Genomic DNA, 15,351 nt, shown 5'->3' with positions numbered 1-15,351 from the left:
TTTGGATCTATGAGTCTCTTTTTCACTTTTTTTTTGTTACCTACTTTAAAGAGATGCTGAGGTGTTTTTAATTCATTTTGTATGAGGCAAATTGAGATCTAAATTTTACTTGAGATTTAGTTAAAAAGAAATTAGTATAAATTTGAAAAGAGTAATTTTATTCTTTCATCTTACTGTTTGTGTGTCTGTATATGTATGTATTCATATTGTCTCAGGGCAGTTATGTTATTTATATTATGTTGTATTTCAGGCAAGCTTACTGTCAGAAGATTACGGAAAACACTTAATGGGTGTTGAAGATCTGTTGCAGAAACATAGTTTAGTTGAAGCAGATATAAATGTTTTGGGAGAAAGAGTAAAAGCAGTTGTTCAGCATTCTCAGAAGTTTGTTACAGAGCAAGAACATGGTAATATTTTATTAAATGATCTAATATATAAACAACATTGTGAGAGGGTACTTGTATTGTTTTAGGATAATGAACTATGTATCAATAAACTCTTTGCTAAAAATAATTAGATTAAATTTCCATACTGAGGGTTCAATTGTACTTAAGCTAAAATGAATTAAAAGGAAAAAGTCCATCATCAAATTAAGAGGAGGAAAGAAAAAAAATTATAAAAAGCCATTGAAGAATACGGATCAAATTAAAAAATAAAATCCTATAAGGATTTGAGAGTAAGAGAGGTTTTCAAAGAAAAACAGGACCCCTTGTGAGCCTTGTGACAGGGTACTAAAAGTAAAATAAAATTTTAATATCTAAATTGTTATTAGCTTCTTTGTTAAGCTCTCCTTTTCCGATTTGCCAAGTTTCTTTAGAAGCACCTTCAAAATGGAATCCTGACTGTTATATTAAACATGTTAGTTCTCTTGTCCTCCATTTCCTTAATGATATAGTAGATAAAAGCTGTGCTGTTTAAATAATTGATTTTTTTCCCAATTTTAAAGGATACCGACCATGTGATCCTAAAATAGTGACTGAAAGAATAAATCAGTTGGAAGCAGCTTACTCAGAATTGGTACATTTAGCTCTGGAACGTCGCAATAGGCTAGATGAATCCAGGAAATTATGGCAGTTCTACTGGGATATGACGGAAGAAGAAACCTGGATAAAGGAAAAAGAACAGATTCTATCATCAGAAGAAATTGGCCATGACTTGACAACTGTGCATTTGCTTATTAGTAAAAATAAGGTATGTTATTCTTTTCTCAAGGTGTGTAAATTCATAATTTTTTGGGCAGGCGAGGACAATCTATAAGATAAATGCTGTGTAATCTGTATAATTTTTTAAGAATTGTCCATTTAAAGTTTACAAATGTTGGGAAATTTGTATTGAAAATCATTGGTATATAATTTTCGTTAAACAGAAAAGAAACTTACTTGAACTATGTAGGGTTCTTTATTAATAGTTTATACAAATCTTGCTTAATATTTGCATATACATGTGATTGGCTGACATGTGTTGTGTGTAGAGAACAATTACACAATTTATTATCTAAATGAAGAATTATGCCAAATACCCTGCATGAAAGAAATAAAACACCATGTTTGCATGTTTCAATAAAAATAAAGATTATAATTTCATGCAAGAACTGTTTGCTGAAAATACTTCAAATGTTCTATACTGTGCTATTAGAAAGGAAAGCTTTAAGAAATATTTTGCCTCATACTTTGCAACTTGCATGTTAACTTTTTCCTTCATTGAAAATTGCAGGATGGTTAGCATAAAAGCCTGAATAATTCCCTGTTGGCTATTCAATACATCTGGATTTGATGCTGACTTTACATTTTCAGTATTTAATCAAGCTGAAATATTGTGAGAGGATGAGGTATATTGTGAAATATAGCTGCTAGGGAAAATAATAGTTTTTCTAGCTATTATGTAGTTTGCTTCCTCATGGCCTGTCAGTTTTTATTTATTAAGTATGTAATTGAAAATTAAAATTCTCAAAAACTTCTGTTAAAAGTGAAAGAATAAATCAGGGAAATTATCAAAGATGGTCTTATATCTATGTTTTTCTTGGTTAGTTGTCCTCTTGGTGATCCCGGTACAGGAGTAAATATGCTCCCTAAAAATCCAGATTTTCAGATTTTTTTGCAGTTCAAAAGTTTCAACATACTTAAAATCCTTCATAAGTCTAACCTCTGTGAGGAAATGACAGTAAATTAAGGCATCATGCAAATTTAAGGGTGTTTAGAGGGATGTAAGTTAGTAGGAACTTTTTTGTAAGGCTCTAGGATACAAAAAGAAAGAGACCCAAGTTTTTAATGTGAAATTGTTAAGATTGTATTTACTATGACAATGACTTGGTTTTGGTTGAGTCTCAAGCACCACTGGATACCGTTGATAAGATTTAATTCAAAATTTATGTATTTTAATCATTTTCAATGTTTACTTTTGCTAGGCGATGGAGGATGAGATTGCTTCTCATGAACAACAGTTGCAAGATGTGGTTCAAGTTGGTGAAGATCTAATTACTGCAAATCATTTTGGTTCAGATCGAATCAAAGACAGAATTGGTGAAGTTAATAGCATGTGGGAACACTTAAAAGAGCTTCAGTCCCAGCGTAAACAAAGACTCTACGATGCTGTGGATTACCATCAGGTTTGTCTAGTTTTCAGCTATCAAAATTTTGTCCATAGATTTTTATCTATACGTATTTTGAAATCTAATTGTTTTCCTTTTCATTCTTAAAGTTCTTTGCTGATGCTGACGATGTTGACACATGGATGTTGGATGCACTCAGATTGGTTTCTAGTGAAGACGTTGGTCGTGATGAAGCCAATGTTCAATCTCTGTTGAAGAAGCACAAAGTAAGGAATGTAGTCTTAACTTGAAAAAGAAAATACTGAACTTTGATTTTAATCAAGTATTTAATGTATTCCATTTTTTGTAGGATGTTACTGATGAGCTGAAAAACTATGCTAATACTATTGACGCTCTTCATTCTCAAGCTGCTGGTCTTGGAGAAAAGGTAACTTCTGGCACTATTTTTTTAAAGATAATTATTGATATCAAAAATTAATGTGCGATTCATTATAAGTATATTGCTCTTTTCTGATAAATATTCAGAGTTCGTACGCCCTTGAAAAACCTTGAAAAGTGCTTGAAAAAAAAAGTTCATTTTCAAGTGCTTGAAAAAGTTTTAAAACCTTGAAAAAGTTTCTCAGTGCCTAAATTCTCTCAAAAATCAACGAATTGTGCTTAAAAGTTTTAAAAAAGTATTTCACCAATGCAATTTTCTGAACATGTGTTCAGTATGCAACATCGCGAAAAATTGCTTCCGTGTTTGGGATTTCAATCCTTTTGCATCTTGTAAATATTTTGATGTTTTTTACAACCGAAAGATATTTTGACATACCTTAGATTAGTTTATTTTTTGTTTAATTTCATTAATTAACAAAGAAATTTATTTGAAAACCATGAAAACATTGAACTAACTCGAGTTTCGCGGAAAATTGCTCTTGTGTTTGAAATTTCAATCTTTTTGCATCCTGCAAATATTTAAATATTTTGGTTAATCAAATGTTATTTTCGCATATGCTGCCTTAGATTAGTATATTTTTTGTTTAATTTTAATAAAAAAAATTAATTTATTTCATGGGAAACATGCCACGTCGAACGAACTCGGACTTCGGGAAAAATTGCTTCTCGTGTTTGAAATTTCAATCTTTTTGCATCTTGCAAATATTTAAATATATTCACTGATCGGATGTTATTTTCATAATTGCTACCTTAGATTAGCATATTTTATGTTTAATTTTAGTAAAATATAAGTTTATTTTATGGGAAACATGACAACATTAAAGTTTAAGATTTCAATCCTTTTGCATTTTGTAAATATTTTTATATTTTGGCAATTAGTAGTTATTTTGACACTGCTACATCAGATTAGCTTATTTTATTTTTTATTTTAATAACTAAAGAGTTAAAGAATTTATTACCTTGGTCTTGTTTAATTATTTGCTTATTTATTTTTGCAATTTTGAATTTGATTATCTTTACCTAATTTTTGGTCATAACAGATTTTTTGAAAAAAGTTTAAATTTCAGCAGTTGAGCACCTAACAAATTAACTTAAAGTTTGTATTTTAAATATAAAGTTGATTTATATAATTTATTAAGTTGAATTTTATTTATAAGTACATCATTTTTCTATGTCTGCTAAAATAATTCAGGGTGGTTGTGTTATGATTATTCACTTGAAATCCAGTAGTGTTCGTTTTTATGCTTTTACCTCTCTATATCTCCAATTTTCCTCTTTTCCTCAAATGTTCAAAATTACTATTTTATTAAAGTTGTGGGTACTTGGAGCAGCTTACTGAAAGAGGCTTTAATCAGCAAAGGGGTAGATAGCTTAAGGAGGGTCATTCATTTTCATTCGGATCTAATAAATTGACCAGGACCAGCCTAGCTAGGCCCGGTGCCTGTTGCTGGTTATCAACAGGCACTGGGCATGGCATACCTGCCAACCCTTCCGGATTTCCCGGAAGTTTTACGGATTTTTATGTCCTTTTCCGTTTTTCCGGTTAGGAGCAAAATCTTCCGGATATTTCACGTTTTGTAGAAAAAATAATTATCTCTCCAATTTTGGCGCTAACGAGACTTTTGTGGAACGCGGGCACCGCATTATAGTCCAAGTAGCCAAGGAAAGGTTGCCGTAAGAGAATGGTAGGAGAAGAAGCGAGGCAAGATTATGACGTCACTGAGTGATACAGCGCATGACTTCATCGGGATCCAATCACAGCAAGCGTCGCGGCGGGCAACTAGGGGCACAATTTCGGCACCAATTATCTTCTCATTCTCTCAATTCGAGCTGTTTTTGCTTTGTTCTTTTTTTAAGATGAGTAACAAATGTTATTTCCAAACTTTTAAAGAAAGCAATAACAGTAATATTTACTAAACGAAAGTAAGTTCAATTGATATAAAATTCATAACTAATACATTGTTGAATGTAAAGAGGGTAGGTGTCCTGTTTGATATAATTTTGCGTTAAAATCTTGTGGATAAAAATAAATCTTCCGGATTTTTTTTCTCAGAGGTTGGCAGGTATGGCATGGTATTTCTATGCAGAATATTTTGACTTAATAAACTATTTTATGAATTGTATTCACAGCAAAAGTTATTGTTGTACATATGTACATTCAAGTAATAGGGGTCTTAGTTTTAAAAATTATTCCCCCCCCCCCTCGCTCCATTTTGCTCTTTGAAACTTTCAGGTAATTTTTTATGAACTCACAAATCACAATCACACCTGAATATTATTGCCTTTCTAAATTTAAATTCTAATTTCAACAATAACCCATTTGTTCCCAAAATAAAACTACTTTTATCATAATATATGTCAACTTCTTGTGAATCTTTTCAATTTCGAAATATGACTCTATAAATCTGAACTTGCACATTTATTGACTATTGCAAGTTAATCAATGAAAGCTGAATAGGCTCAAGTTTGCATTCAGAGTATTTATCACTGCTTAAGCTTTGCTTTTGTATATTTTGAGGTGTAGAGACTGGACTGTGGACTTTCATAAACTTTTCTTACTTCGTAATTTTTAAATTTACTCGAGGACAATTGAAATGCCTTATTGGCTGAACAGCTAATACATTCATACGAATAATTGATTTGCATACTTATAAATGATTTGCAAACCTAATATTTTTAGAACTTAATAGTGCAAACTGAAATAACTTTCTGGGTAGTGTTTTTGTCCTAACAGCCCTTATATTGTAATAAACCACTGTATAGCTATTAGAAATAAATTTGAAACCAGGGGGGGGGGAGTGACTTCAAAAACTCCTCTCTGGCAATGCCATTGAACTTGGGTATTTTAGTTTCTTCCCATGAAAGTTAAAAGCACTTATGAAAGGTTTGTTTTTTAAGTATTAATTTGCTGATTCTAGAAAATATACAATCCTCTGACTGCTGCAACCTTTGAAAAACCTCAAAATTAAACCTCTTGATATTTGCTTCTCTTTATGACCAAACTTTTCAAACATTTTCAGAAAAACGTTCGACGCAGTAGATCTTTCGTCAAAGCATCTCTCATTGTAGAAAAAGCAATTTTGTTTTCCTATACTTTTTTGTATTATTGCCTTATTTCTATGTGTTTGTAGTAAATGAAATCTGCATACAATACTTTTAGTAAAAATTTATGATATTGCCTTGAAAACAAAATTTTTTACCTTGAAAAGTACTTGAAAAGTGCTTGAATTTTTTTCTGCCTAAAGGGTATGAACCCTGATATTATTTAAATAAACTTTTTGTAGGACCGTGAAGCACCAGAAGTTTTGGAACGGTTAGCCAGCATTGACAGACGCTATAAAGATCTCGTTGAACTGGCTAAACTTAGAAAACAGAGATTGCTGGATGCTTTGTCATTATACAAACTGTTCAATGAAGCTGATGGTGTTGAACAATGGATTGAAGAAAAGGTATGTCTAAAGGATGTTTCAATTGGTTTCTTACATTGCGTCAACCTTTTTTTCTACTTTCCGCCTATAAATTTCTTTTAAAAAAAATCATTTTGTTTGATGTTATTCTTCGTCAGTATTTTCTGCTTTAAAACTCATTGTATGTTGTACAAAATTACGAGGCTAATCATCAATATTCCTTTTGAAAAAATAAAGTATAAAAAAACTTTAAAGAAATGATTCTTTGTTTTTATTTTGTCTAATTCATTGTTTTAAAATAATTTGTTTAGGAAAAAATGATTGATAGCATGGTAATGAGTCGAGACATGGAGGATATTGAGGTAATGCGTCATAGATTCGAAGGATTTGAGCAAGAAATGAATGCTAATGCTACAAGAATGGCTGTTGTGAATCAATTGGCTAAACAACTGCTGCATGTTGAACATCCCAACTCTGAAGAAATTTTAGCTCGACAGAATCAACTTAATGAAAAGTGAGTAGATAGTTATTTAAGACTAACCACTTTTATCAATGTTGAAGGTTAGCATTCAGTTTGCAATACTGTTAACCTCTTAATGTCCCATTTATAGATGTGCAAATGATATTAACTTTATTTGAATGTATAAAGTTTTATGAAACTTAAGAAGATTCTACTTTACACGACTGACAGAAGGCTGCCAAGGAATTCTCAAATTTCACTTTAATGTCCAGATAAATAGCTTACTAATAACTTAAATTTAGCTTCATTGTAGTCTTTAGTTTTAAGAAAATATCTTCGTTCTTAAATGATATACAATATTGGCACCTTTCTTTAAAATTCTTCTTGAAAGTTTACAAAAACAGAACATGAGATTTAGGTTGGTGTCACATTTGTTTCTGAGAAAACACATTAACCCCTTATGTCTTTATTAAGACATTTAGTATTTTTCTGTACTTCTGAAATAAACAAAGAACTAGACATCTTATTAAATGATAGATAGTTAGTATGAGAAATAATGTAATGCTTCAAAAGTAAGCCTTTTAAAAGCAATTTAAATTTTTAAAAATATGATCATAGCCCATTTCTTAATTTAAAAAGAATTGTGAAATTTACTTTCAATTTGATATCAAATGCTATTTCATTTTCAGATGGTCTTCTCTTCGCGATGTTGCTGAACATAAGAAAGAAGAAATCAACTCTGGGCATGGAGTACAGACTTTCCATATTGAATGTAAAGAGACAATCGTAAGTTAAATGTTTCGTAACTTTAATTATTCTTCAACAATACTTAGTAATTCTCTTCAGTGCAGGCCTAAAATGTATCTTTAATAAATGTTACTGGTTCTTTTTTTATGTAACATATAATTTCTTTTTTCAAGTTAGAGGTTAGAAATTTCAATGGTTAATAGATGTTTTAAAATATAAAAGTTATTAACTGCTTAAATGATATACTCTATACTCCCGATCATCGGCGGTCAGATTATCTGCGGCTCAGGTTATCTGCGGGTCTTTTCACATTTTTAAAAAAAAACTTATGGTTGTGTTATTGTTTGCTTTTATTTTTTACATATATTTTTTTTACATTCAATGTTAATAGATGCAAAGTAGCAATGTTTTTAGTTATAATTTAAGTGTATGTGTGGGTGTTATTAATATTTTTAGTTACTTTATGCACTAAGTATTTTTTACCTATTATCCATGGTTACCGTGCCACCCTAACCCGCGGATAATCGGGAGTTTACTGTATTTAGCATAGATGATTTGAAATGTTTTACATTATGTAGATCAAACTAGTGAAGCTATTTATTTTTCAATGTGTACTTTCACTGTAAATCTAAGAGAATCAAGATTACTAAATAAAAAGTATGCAAACTTGTCACGTTAAAAAAGGCAACTTAAGTTTTAGGATTATTTTTTAATACTTAGTTTAAAATGTTAAAGTTACGTTTAGAGAATTTTTTATGCATTTTTTCAACTTTAAGTTGTTTGTACGTATAAAAATTGTGATACTTTCTTTTTTTAGACCTGGATTGAAGAGAAAACAAAGCTGCTTCAGGCAACTGAAGAACTTGGAAATGATTTGACTGGCATTATGACCTTGCAGAGACGCCTTAGTGGAATGGAGAGAGATCTTGCTGCAATTCAAGCTAAAGTAATTTTTTAAAGTTATACACATATTTTAATCCTAAATTCATTATATGAGGCAAGTTTTAAGTCAAATGTTATGACTAAAAAATAAACCAGAGAAAAATTTAAGTAACTAAGAAATTTTTAAGAATTATAATCACATCTTGTATTGTAACATTTATTTTTTCTTATCATTTATTAATAACTTCTTGATCAATTGAGAAAAATAATGTTATTGTTGCACAGATTGCAAAAAATATTGAATCTGAACTTTATATATTGATAAAGTTATTCCTTGTAGTATTAGCTACTGCTACGAGCTACAGGCTCTGTCTCCAGTTAGACTAAGCATAGTCTTTTTATTAGTTTCCTACAAAGATCAATGCCCCTGCTTAAGCTATCTATCCCCTTGCTCATTACAGGCTCTTACTATACTTGCAAGCTGCCCCAAGTGCCCGCAACCCTACTAATGTTGCAATTCTTCGTAGATTAGCTTGGGATTTGAATAGCTTAAAACAATGATCCCTTGTCCTGCTTTCCATTTAAAATTTTAACCATTAGCATCTTTCATTTTGATTAATTTAAACAACTGAAAGCATTTAAAAAATGAAAAAAAATAGGTTGTACGCTTCTTATTTTCCTTACCATCTTCCATTTTATCCTTAGAAAGTTATCTTTTAATGGAATTAATCCATATTCCGGTCTTTATTCTTTTTACATGTTTCATTCCTCCAAAGTAAGATTCAACTCTAAAAATCTGGAAGAGCATTTTCATCTCCTGAAAAAAAAAAAAAAAATAAATAAATAAATAAAAATCTTGTTAATTTTTATTGCTCTAATTTTTTGCCGTTAATTTTGTTCTTTAAAATTGCTTGTTCATTTTACAGCTCGATTCTTTGGAACAAGAAGCTGAGAAAATCCAAGATGATCACCCTGAGGTAATTTTGTTCAGATGTATTAGTTCCATTTATATTAGTTCCTCCTCTAATGTTTTGAACCTTTTCTGTTCTGAATTAATTCTATCTTCCACAACTAATTCTAAATATGTTTGGTGGCATTATATTATGTATGATGCCAATGCTGTAACTTTTTTCTGTTGATGGGAAGCTGTTTTGAGCAATTGTGTAGCTAAATGTACACAATTACATATTACATTTAATTATTGTGCTTAACATTTACCTGTTGCATTTAAATTTTAACTTGAAGTGCTGTTATGTATAAAACATTTAATAAATTTTAATGCTCCTGATAATGATTTAGAATAAAAAAAAATGATAAATAGAGCTCTAGAAACAGTCATGTAAATAACATCTCAAGTTTGACTTTCTTTAAATTCTGTAATTTCTAGTATGTTTATGAAATATTTTTTTTATATTTTCTTTTTTAGTTTGATGAATTTCATGGTATTTTTTTTTTTTTACTTTGGAGGTCCATTTTGAGCAAATTAAAAAAATATATATAAACAGCCAGCAACTAATCATGAAATGTTAATGTATAATTTTAAATATCTTTCGAATCAAAATTTCAGATTTTCATTTATTTCTTGAAGTTGATGCACAGATATGGTTGCCTCTTTTCCCGTACTGAAGATGGAATGTTAAAAGAAATTGACTAAAAAAAATGTTGGGTATAAACATTTGCCTTCCCTAAATTAAAAGTTCATTTCCCTTTAATTGAAGTAAAAATGGAATCTAGCAAAATCCATCAGTGCAATAATTCTATTTTGACACATTTCTATTTGATTTGCTTACAATTATTATTTTATTATATTGCCCCTAATTCAGCAACATGTGACCAATACTATTAAAGAAATAAAAATTAGCAATTTTTAGAACTGCTACCGAAAGTTTCAACATGGTAGGAGTAAAATCTTACCTGACTATCATCTTAATGAGCGATTTAGAAAGTTCATGAACTTTAATGAAAATTAAATTGTGCATACTCTTGTATAAATCAAGACATTTAGTCCCAAAACAAAGGTTCATAATTGAAGGATTGCCAAATTGTGATTGAACACTGAAATGTTTTCTCAGTTTTACTTTGATACTTTTGACCCAATTACTAAAGAAATCAATGCTGACACTTTCTAATAGAGGTCTGTATTCTCTGACCTTGAACTAAAGATTTTTATTCCACTAAAATCTTAATGAAAAGTGCAGGAAGCGCTGTATTCTGTGTTCGCAAATCTTCTGTATAGTTAATTGTGAAGATATTAAAGTAAAAAGACTACAAGAAAGTAAAAAGCAAAGCGTTTTGGTGTTAATTCAGCATGAAAACAACTATTAGCAAATTTTTAAATCATGGAAAAGGATTCATTTCAAAATTACAATTGCATGAACAAAATCTCTTCTTATACAAAAATTACATTTTTTTTCTGGTAATTTTGGAAACATGTATAACATTTCATTTTAGAACCTTTCCCCCAAAAATGAAGTAAAAACTTCTCGATATTTTCTTTTTTTTTTATATTATTTTATATTCAATTGAAACTCTGTTTTTAAGTCATTTAAATACAAAAAATGTTCTGTATTATACTGCATTTGAGTGTCTGATAAACAAAAAAAAAAGAGATGTGTTGATTATCAAACAAATAAGGTGTTTTACAATTTTGTAAACGTCACACTGATGAGCATAAATGTTTCAGAACCGATCTCTTTAATTTCTACTACAATTTATTATATCAAAGTTATTGATATCATGCTCATTATATATGTATATACAGTGGACTCTCTCTATCTGAACCCCTAATGTGAACACCCCGATATTCTGAACACAGTTTGATGGTCCCAGCGAAATTCCAGACTTAACATCTCTGTACCCTGAACACCCTATAATATGAACACCCAATTATTATGAACGCTATTTTTAATCCCCATTCGAGTATCACCTCCCTATATACTGAGTATAATCATAATCGTACTTGAAAATTCTTATGAATCAGATTGGAAAGCTTGAAATACATTCATAATTTTATCACAGTGATCAAAGGGCATTAAGAGGAAGAAGAAAAATCTTTTTCCTGCATATTACTGCATCACAAAAAGCATTCATCTGAGCAATATGATCCTAATTTTTCTGCAACTGAATTATATTTGAAGAATATGACCTTTATATCAAGTAATATTCAAGACCTTTAAAGTACGATTACCTTCAAACAATATTCAGCTGAAAATCATCAAAAAATATTTTTGATAAAAAAACTTGGATGACAGAACGTTCTTTGCTTGGAATACACAATGTAAAAACAGATTAAAATTTACTTTTTTTTTCAGGTATTGTATCGAAAGGTAGAGTGTAATATCTTAATGTTGAATGTTATGTAAGACATTTGAAGTTAAAAATTAATGCAAGAGTTTAGGTCTTACTGAGTCGAATTAGAAAATGCACTAACCACCAATCCAAAATTCAGCACCTCTATCTCAGTAATTGGTAAAGCTCACTCTGGGCAAAGTACTGAACATAGTCCACTAATGCAGTAGAATACATATACATACATTATACAATCTCCCTCTATAATGAACACCCCCATAATCTGAACACTTTTGTTCAGTCCCATGAGTGTTCAGATTAGATAGTCCACTTATGTTTTTTTTTTTTTTTGTAAAATTGCATTGCTTTTCACTTTCTATTTAACTTGGAAGTTAGTGATTTTTTTGAGTACTTATTTAAAAAAAAAATCATTTTATAGGAAGCTGAAGCTATCAGAGAACGAATCACTCAAATTAAGGCTGTTTGGGAGCAGTTAACTCAACTGGTAAGTTTTATTTTCTTTCTTGGGTTTTTTTTATTAGTAGCACATTTTTTGACTCCATTTGGATAATTTTACTTAAATCATGAAGAAACTTATTTTATTTAAAGTGCTGCATCTCAGGGTTCATGTTAGAGATCTCTAAGTATTAAAAGAACAAAGTATAATTCAAGAAGTATAAAATATAAAACTTGTACTAATATATTAAAGCTTCAGTAGTATGCAATTAAACTTAATGAAATAAGCATTATTCATTTTATTTCTCATGTGTAGTTTTAATAATTTTTTTATACAATTTTAAAGATTGATAGTTTTTTTCTCCCTTTCATTTTCTGTAAAAATTTCAGAGAATGTCCTTTTTGCCAAATCAGTACAGTAAAACCTGTAAAGTTGACCACCTGTCTATGTTGATTGCTTTTGTCACGACCTCTTTTGTTGATATATTTGAGATTGCCGTTTGTACTCTCTGTTCAATGAAAACATGTGTCAACAGAAAAGTGCGAAGTATTTTTTTTCCAGTTGCAATATTTTGTGGCAACAATGGAATTGTGCTAAAGAGTAAAGTTACTTGCATTGCAGTACTTCTGGTGCAAGGGATTAAGAGAGAGGACATTTTCATTTTCAACTGCCTTTTTGAACTATGAGAGTCCAGCTTGTTGCTCTTTATGTTATAGTTTTACTTAAAATGGCTTCAAAAAGACAGTTAGTTGAACTTGAGATTGATAAAAAATATGAAATATTAAAATTAATTGAAAAGGGAGAAAGCCAGAGAAAATTAGCTGGGAAACATATGGAATTTCCAAAACTAGTCTAATAGGTGCGCCAAACTTCAAGAAGGAGTTATTTTGTTGAAAAGTAGATCATCATGGGGTTATAAATGTATATGATCAAAATTTGTAATTTTTGAGAAGCTATGAGTTTTTAGGAACTATTAATATCAAATGAGTAACTTTTCATAAACAATAAGATTTCTTTTTTTTAATCAATTTACTGAAGTTTGAAAATTTGCATGACATTAATTTTGCATACATCATTAAATTTGCATACGTCATTCTGGGAAAATAATCTCTAAAAACATTTGAATAACATTTTAAATTATTGTTTCAAAGTAATATTAAACAATGAAAGTGAGTTGAACAGAAAGAATAAGTGTCAGTCAGTCAAAAAATGAATACATGGTGCACGAAATGAAAAACAAAAACATTACCCCCTTTATAAGTTGACCACCTGTCTAAGTTGATCACCAAAGTACTGCACCGCAAGTGGTCAACTTACACAGGTTTCACTGTAACTGATTTGGACTTTTGTCCTGTATTGAAACCTGATTTGTCAGTACTTTTACCAAATCAATTTATTTTGCCGAATTAACTATTTGTTGCATTTGCCATGGTATTAAATAACCCAAAAGTCCCAGTACCTTTTATTCTGCAAAAAGTTTGTTAAAAAATTATTTTTTTCAGCTTAAAGACAGAGATGCTAAGCTTGAAGAGGCTGGTGACTTGCACTGCTTCTTGAGAGATCTAGATCACTTCCAAGCCTGGCTTACAAAGACTCAAACAGATGTTGCCTCAGAAGACATCCCATCCAGCTTATCAGAAGCAGAAAAACTCCTCAGTCAGCATAAGCAAATCAGGGATGAAATTGATAATTACACAGATGATTACAACAGTATGGTAGAATATGGAGAGAAAGTTACTCAAGATCAGACTGATGCTCAATATATGTTCTTACGAGAAGTAAGTTTACAGTTTAAGGAACTATTTTTCTGGCTTTACTTCTGTGATCATGCTCTTATGAACTCGCTTGGTCGGAAGAAGTTAGTTGCAAACTTGCAGTATAAATTTAAATTTATTGATGGGTTTTATAATTTTTGGCAACTATTTTATGGGTAATAAGAAATGCTGGAAGATATAGGAAACGATTAACTAATAAGAGTTTGCCAAGCAATCTAGTGAATTATGTGTATTTTCTTATAAATATATGTAAATATGTCTGTCGTTAAAAGCATGCAGTATTCATTATAATTTTTCTTGTGCATGGTTAATGTGAATCGTTTTCAATTCATCTGTTAATAAGGGCTCCTATATTTTTGTTTCTCTTTTCCAGAGACTAGCAGTCATACTTCAAAAAGAGATACTTAAATCATTTGTCATTGAAGCTTCTCTTTGCCTTCTCTTTCTTAAAACATTTTAAAAGATATTTTCAACATGTTAATTTACATGAGTGTTTTTATAAACATTGTGTAAAGGGTTATTGAAGCTCTGAAATGACTTTCATTGTCGTGTTTAGTTAATTCATATGCTAGTAGCCCTGAGGTAATGGATGCCTATTTGTTATGTAACAGAAAATTTGGTTGAAAAGACTTCCATGCATTAAAATTGAAGTTTATTTTTTCTTTCTATAATTAGAAAGAAAACGTATGCAAATGACATTAAAAACAATACTTTTAGTGGGAGTTCATTCATTTTTAGAGTAATTTTCTGTTGGTATTTTTGACATTTCTCTCAAAAGTTGACTAGGGATTGCAAAACTGGACCAAAAATGCGATACCGGTATTTGGTATTTTAAAACTGTGTTACCAGTATTAATACCGGAGTTTGGAATTTTGCAAAAAATGATTGAAAACATATTTTTTTGTCACATTTCATAATTTTGTACCCAAATTGTATTTTTTGTGAAAACGTATTGTGAACATATATAAAGCAAAGGAATAAATGTTATAATAAAAAATTAATAATAGTAAAAAACGTAATGAAATAATTGAACTATCTCTAAGCCTGGAACTCATTTTAGTGCTCAAATTTCTTGCAGTTGAAAATACTCTTTCTGAATTCATGCAGGTTGGCGGTACTGTTAACAATGCGCGATACACCGTAGAAGTCATTCATCCTAAAATACTTCGGTCTCTTGCGTGATATTTTTGGTTTAATCCTATTCTATGTGTGTATGTTTCTTTTGTATGGTGTGTATTATTATTTTTTAAACAATTTATAGCTAGCCGTAATTTCTTTCCGAGAGTTGATGCTGTTCCAATTTTACCATCCTTCTATCATTTTCTCTTGAGCAGAAGAGGTTATGTTTG

General features: G+C 30.2%; 1 protein-coding gene across 4 annotated transcripts in view; it reads left to right on the top strand.

Moving 5' to 3' along the window:
* The window catches only part of LOC129229607 (spectrin beta chain-like), a 73,299-nt gene that overhangs the window by 22,085 nt on the left and 35,863 nt on the right, over positions 1-15,351 (top strand). For all 4 annotated transcript variants that reach the window (XM_054863977.1, XM_054863960.1, XM_054863968.1 and 1 more), the window contains exons 12-23: positions 251-407; positions 947-1,191; positions 2,405-2,605; positions 2,698-2,814; positions 2,898-2,975; positions 6,271-6,435; positions 6,705-6,907; positions 7,543-7,639; positions 8,418-8,546; positions 9,409-9,459; positions 12,210-12,275; positions 13,730-14,005. In XM_054863977.1, the coding sequence (XP_054719952.1) occupies positions 251-407; positions 947-1,191; positions 2,405-2,605; positions 2,698-2,814; positions 2,898-2,975; positions 6,271-6,435; positions 6,705-6,907; positions 7,543-7,639; positions 8,418-8,546; positions 9,409-9,459; positions 12,210-12,275; positions 13,730-14,005 (1,785 nt within the window). The remainder of the gene's footprint in view (positions 1-250; positions 408-946; positions 1,192-2,404; positions 2,606-2,697; positions 2,815-2,897; positions 2,976-6,270; positions 6,436-6,704; positions 6,908-7,542; positions 7,640-8,417; positions 8,547-9,408; positions 9,460-12,209; positions 12,276-13,729; positions 14,006-15,351) is intronic.

The sequence above is a fragment of the Uloborus diversus genome, chromosome 1 (assembly GCF_026930045.1).
Source record: "Uloborus diversus isolate 005 chromosome 1, Udiv.v.3.1, whole genome shotgun sequence".
In the NCBI taxonomy this organism is placed as follows: domain Eukaryota; kingdom Metazoa; phylum Arthropoda; class Arachnida; order Araneae; family Uloboridae; genus Uloborus; species Uloborus diversus.
Note: the sequence above shows the minus strand (reverse complement) of the source record. Positions and strands in the feature narration are given on the sequence as shown.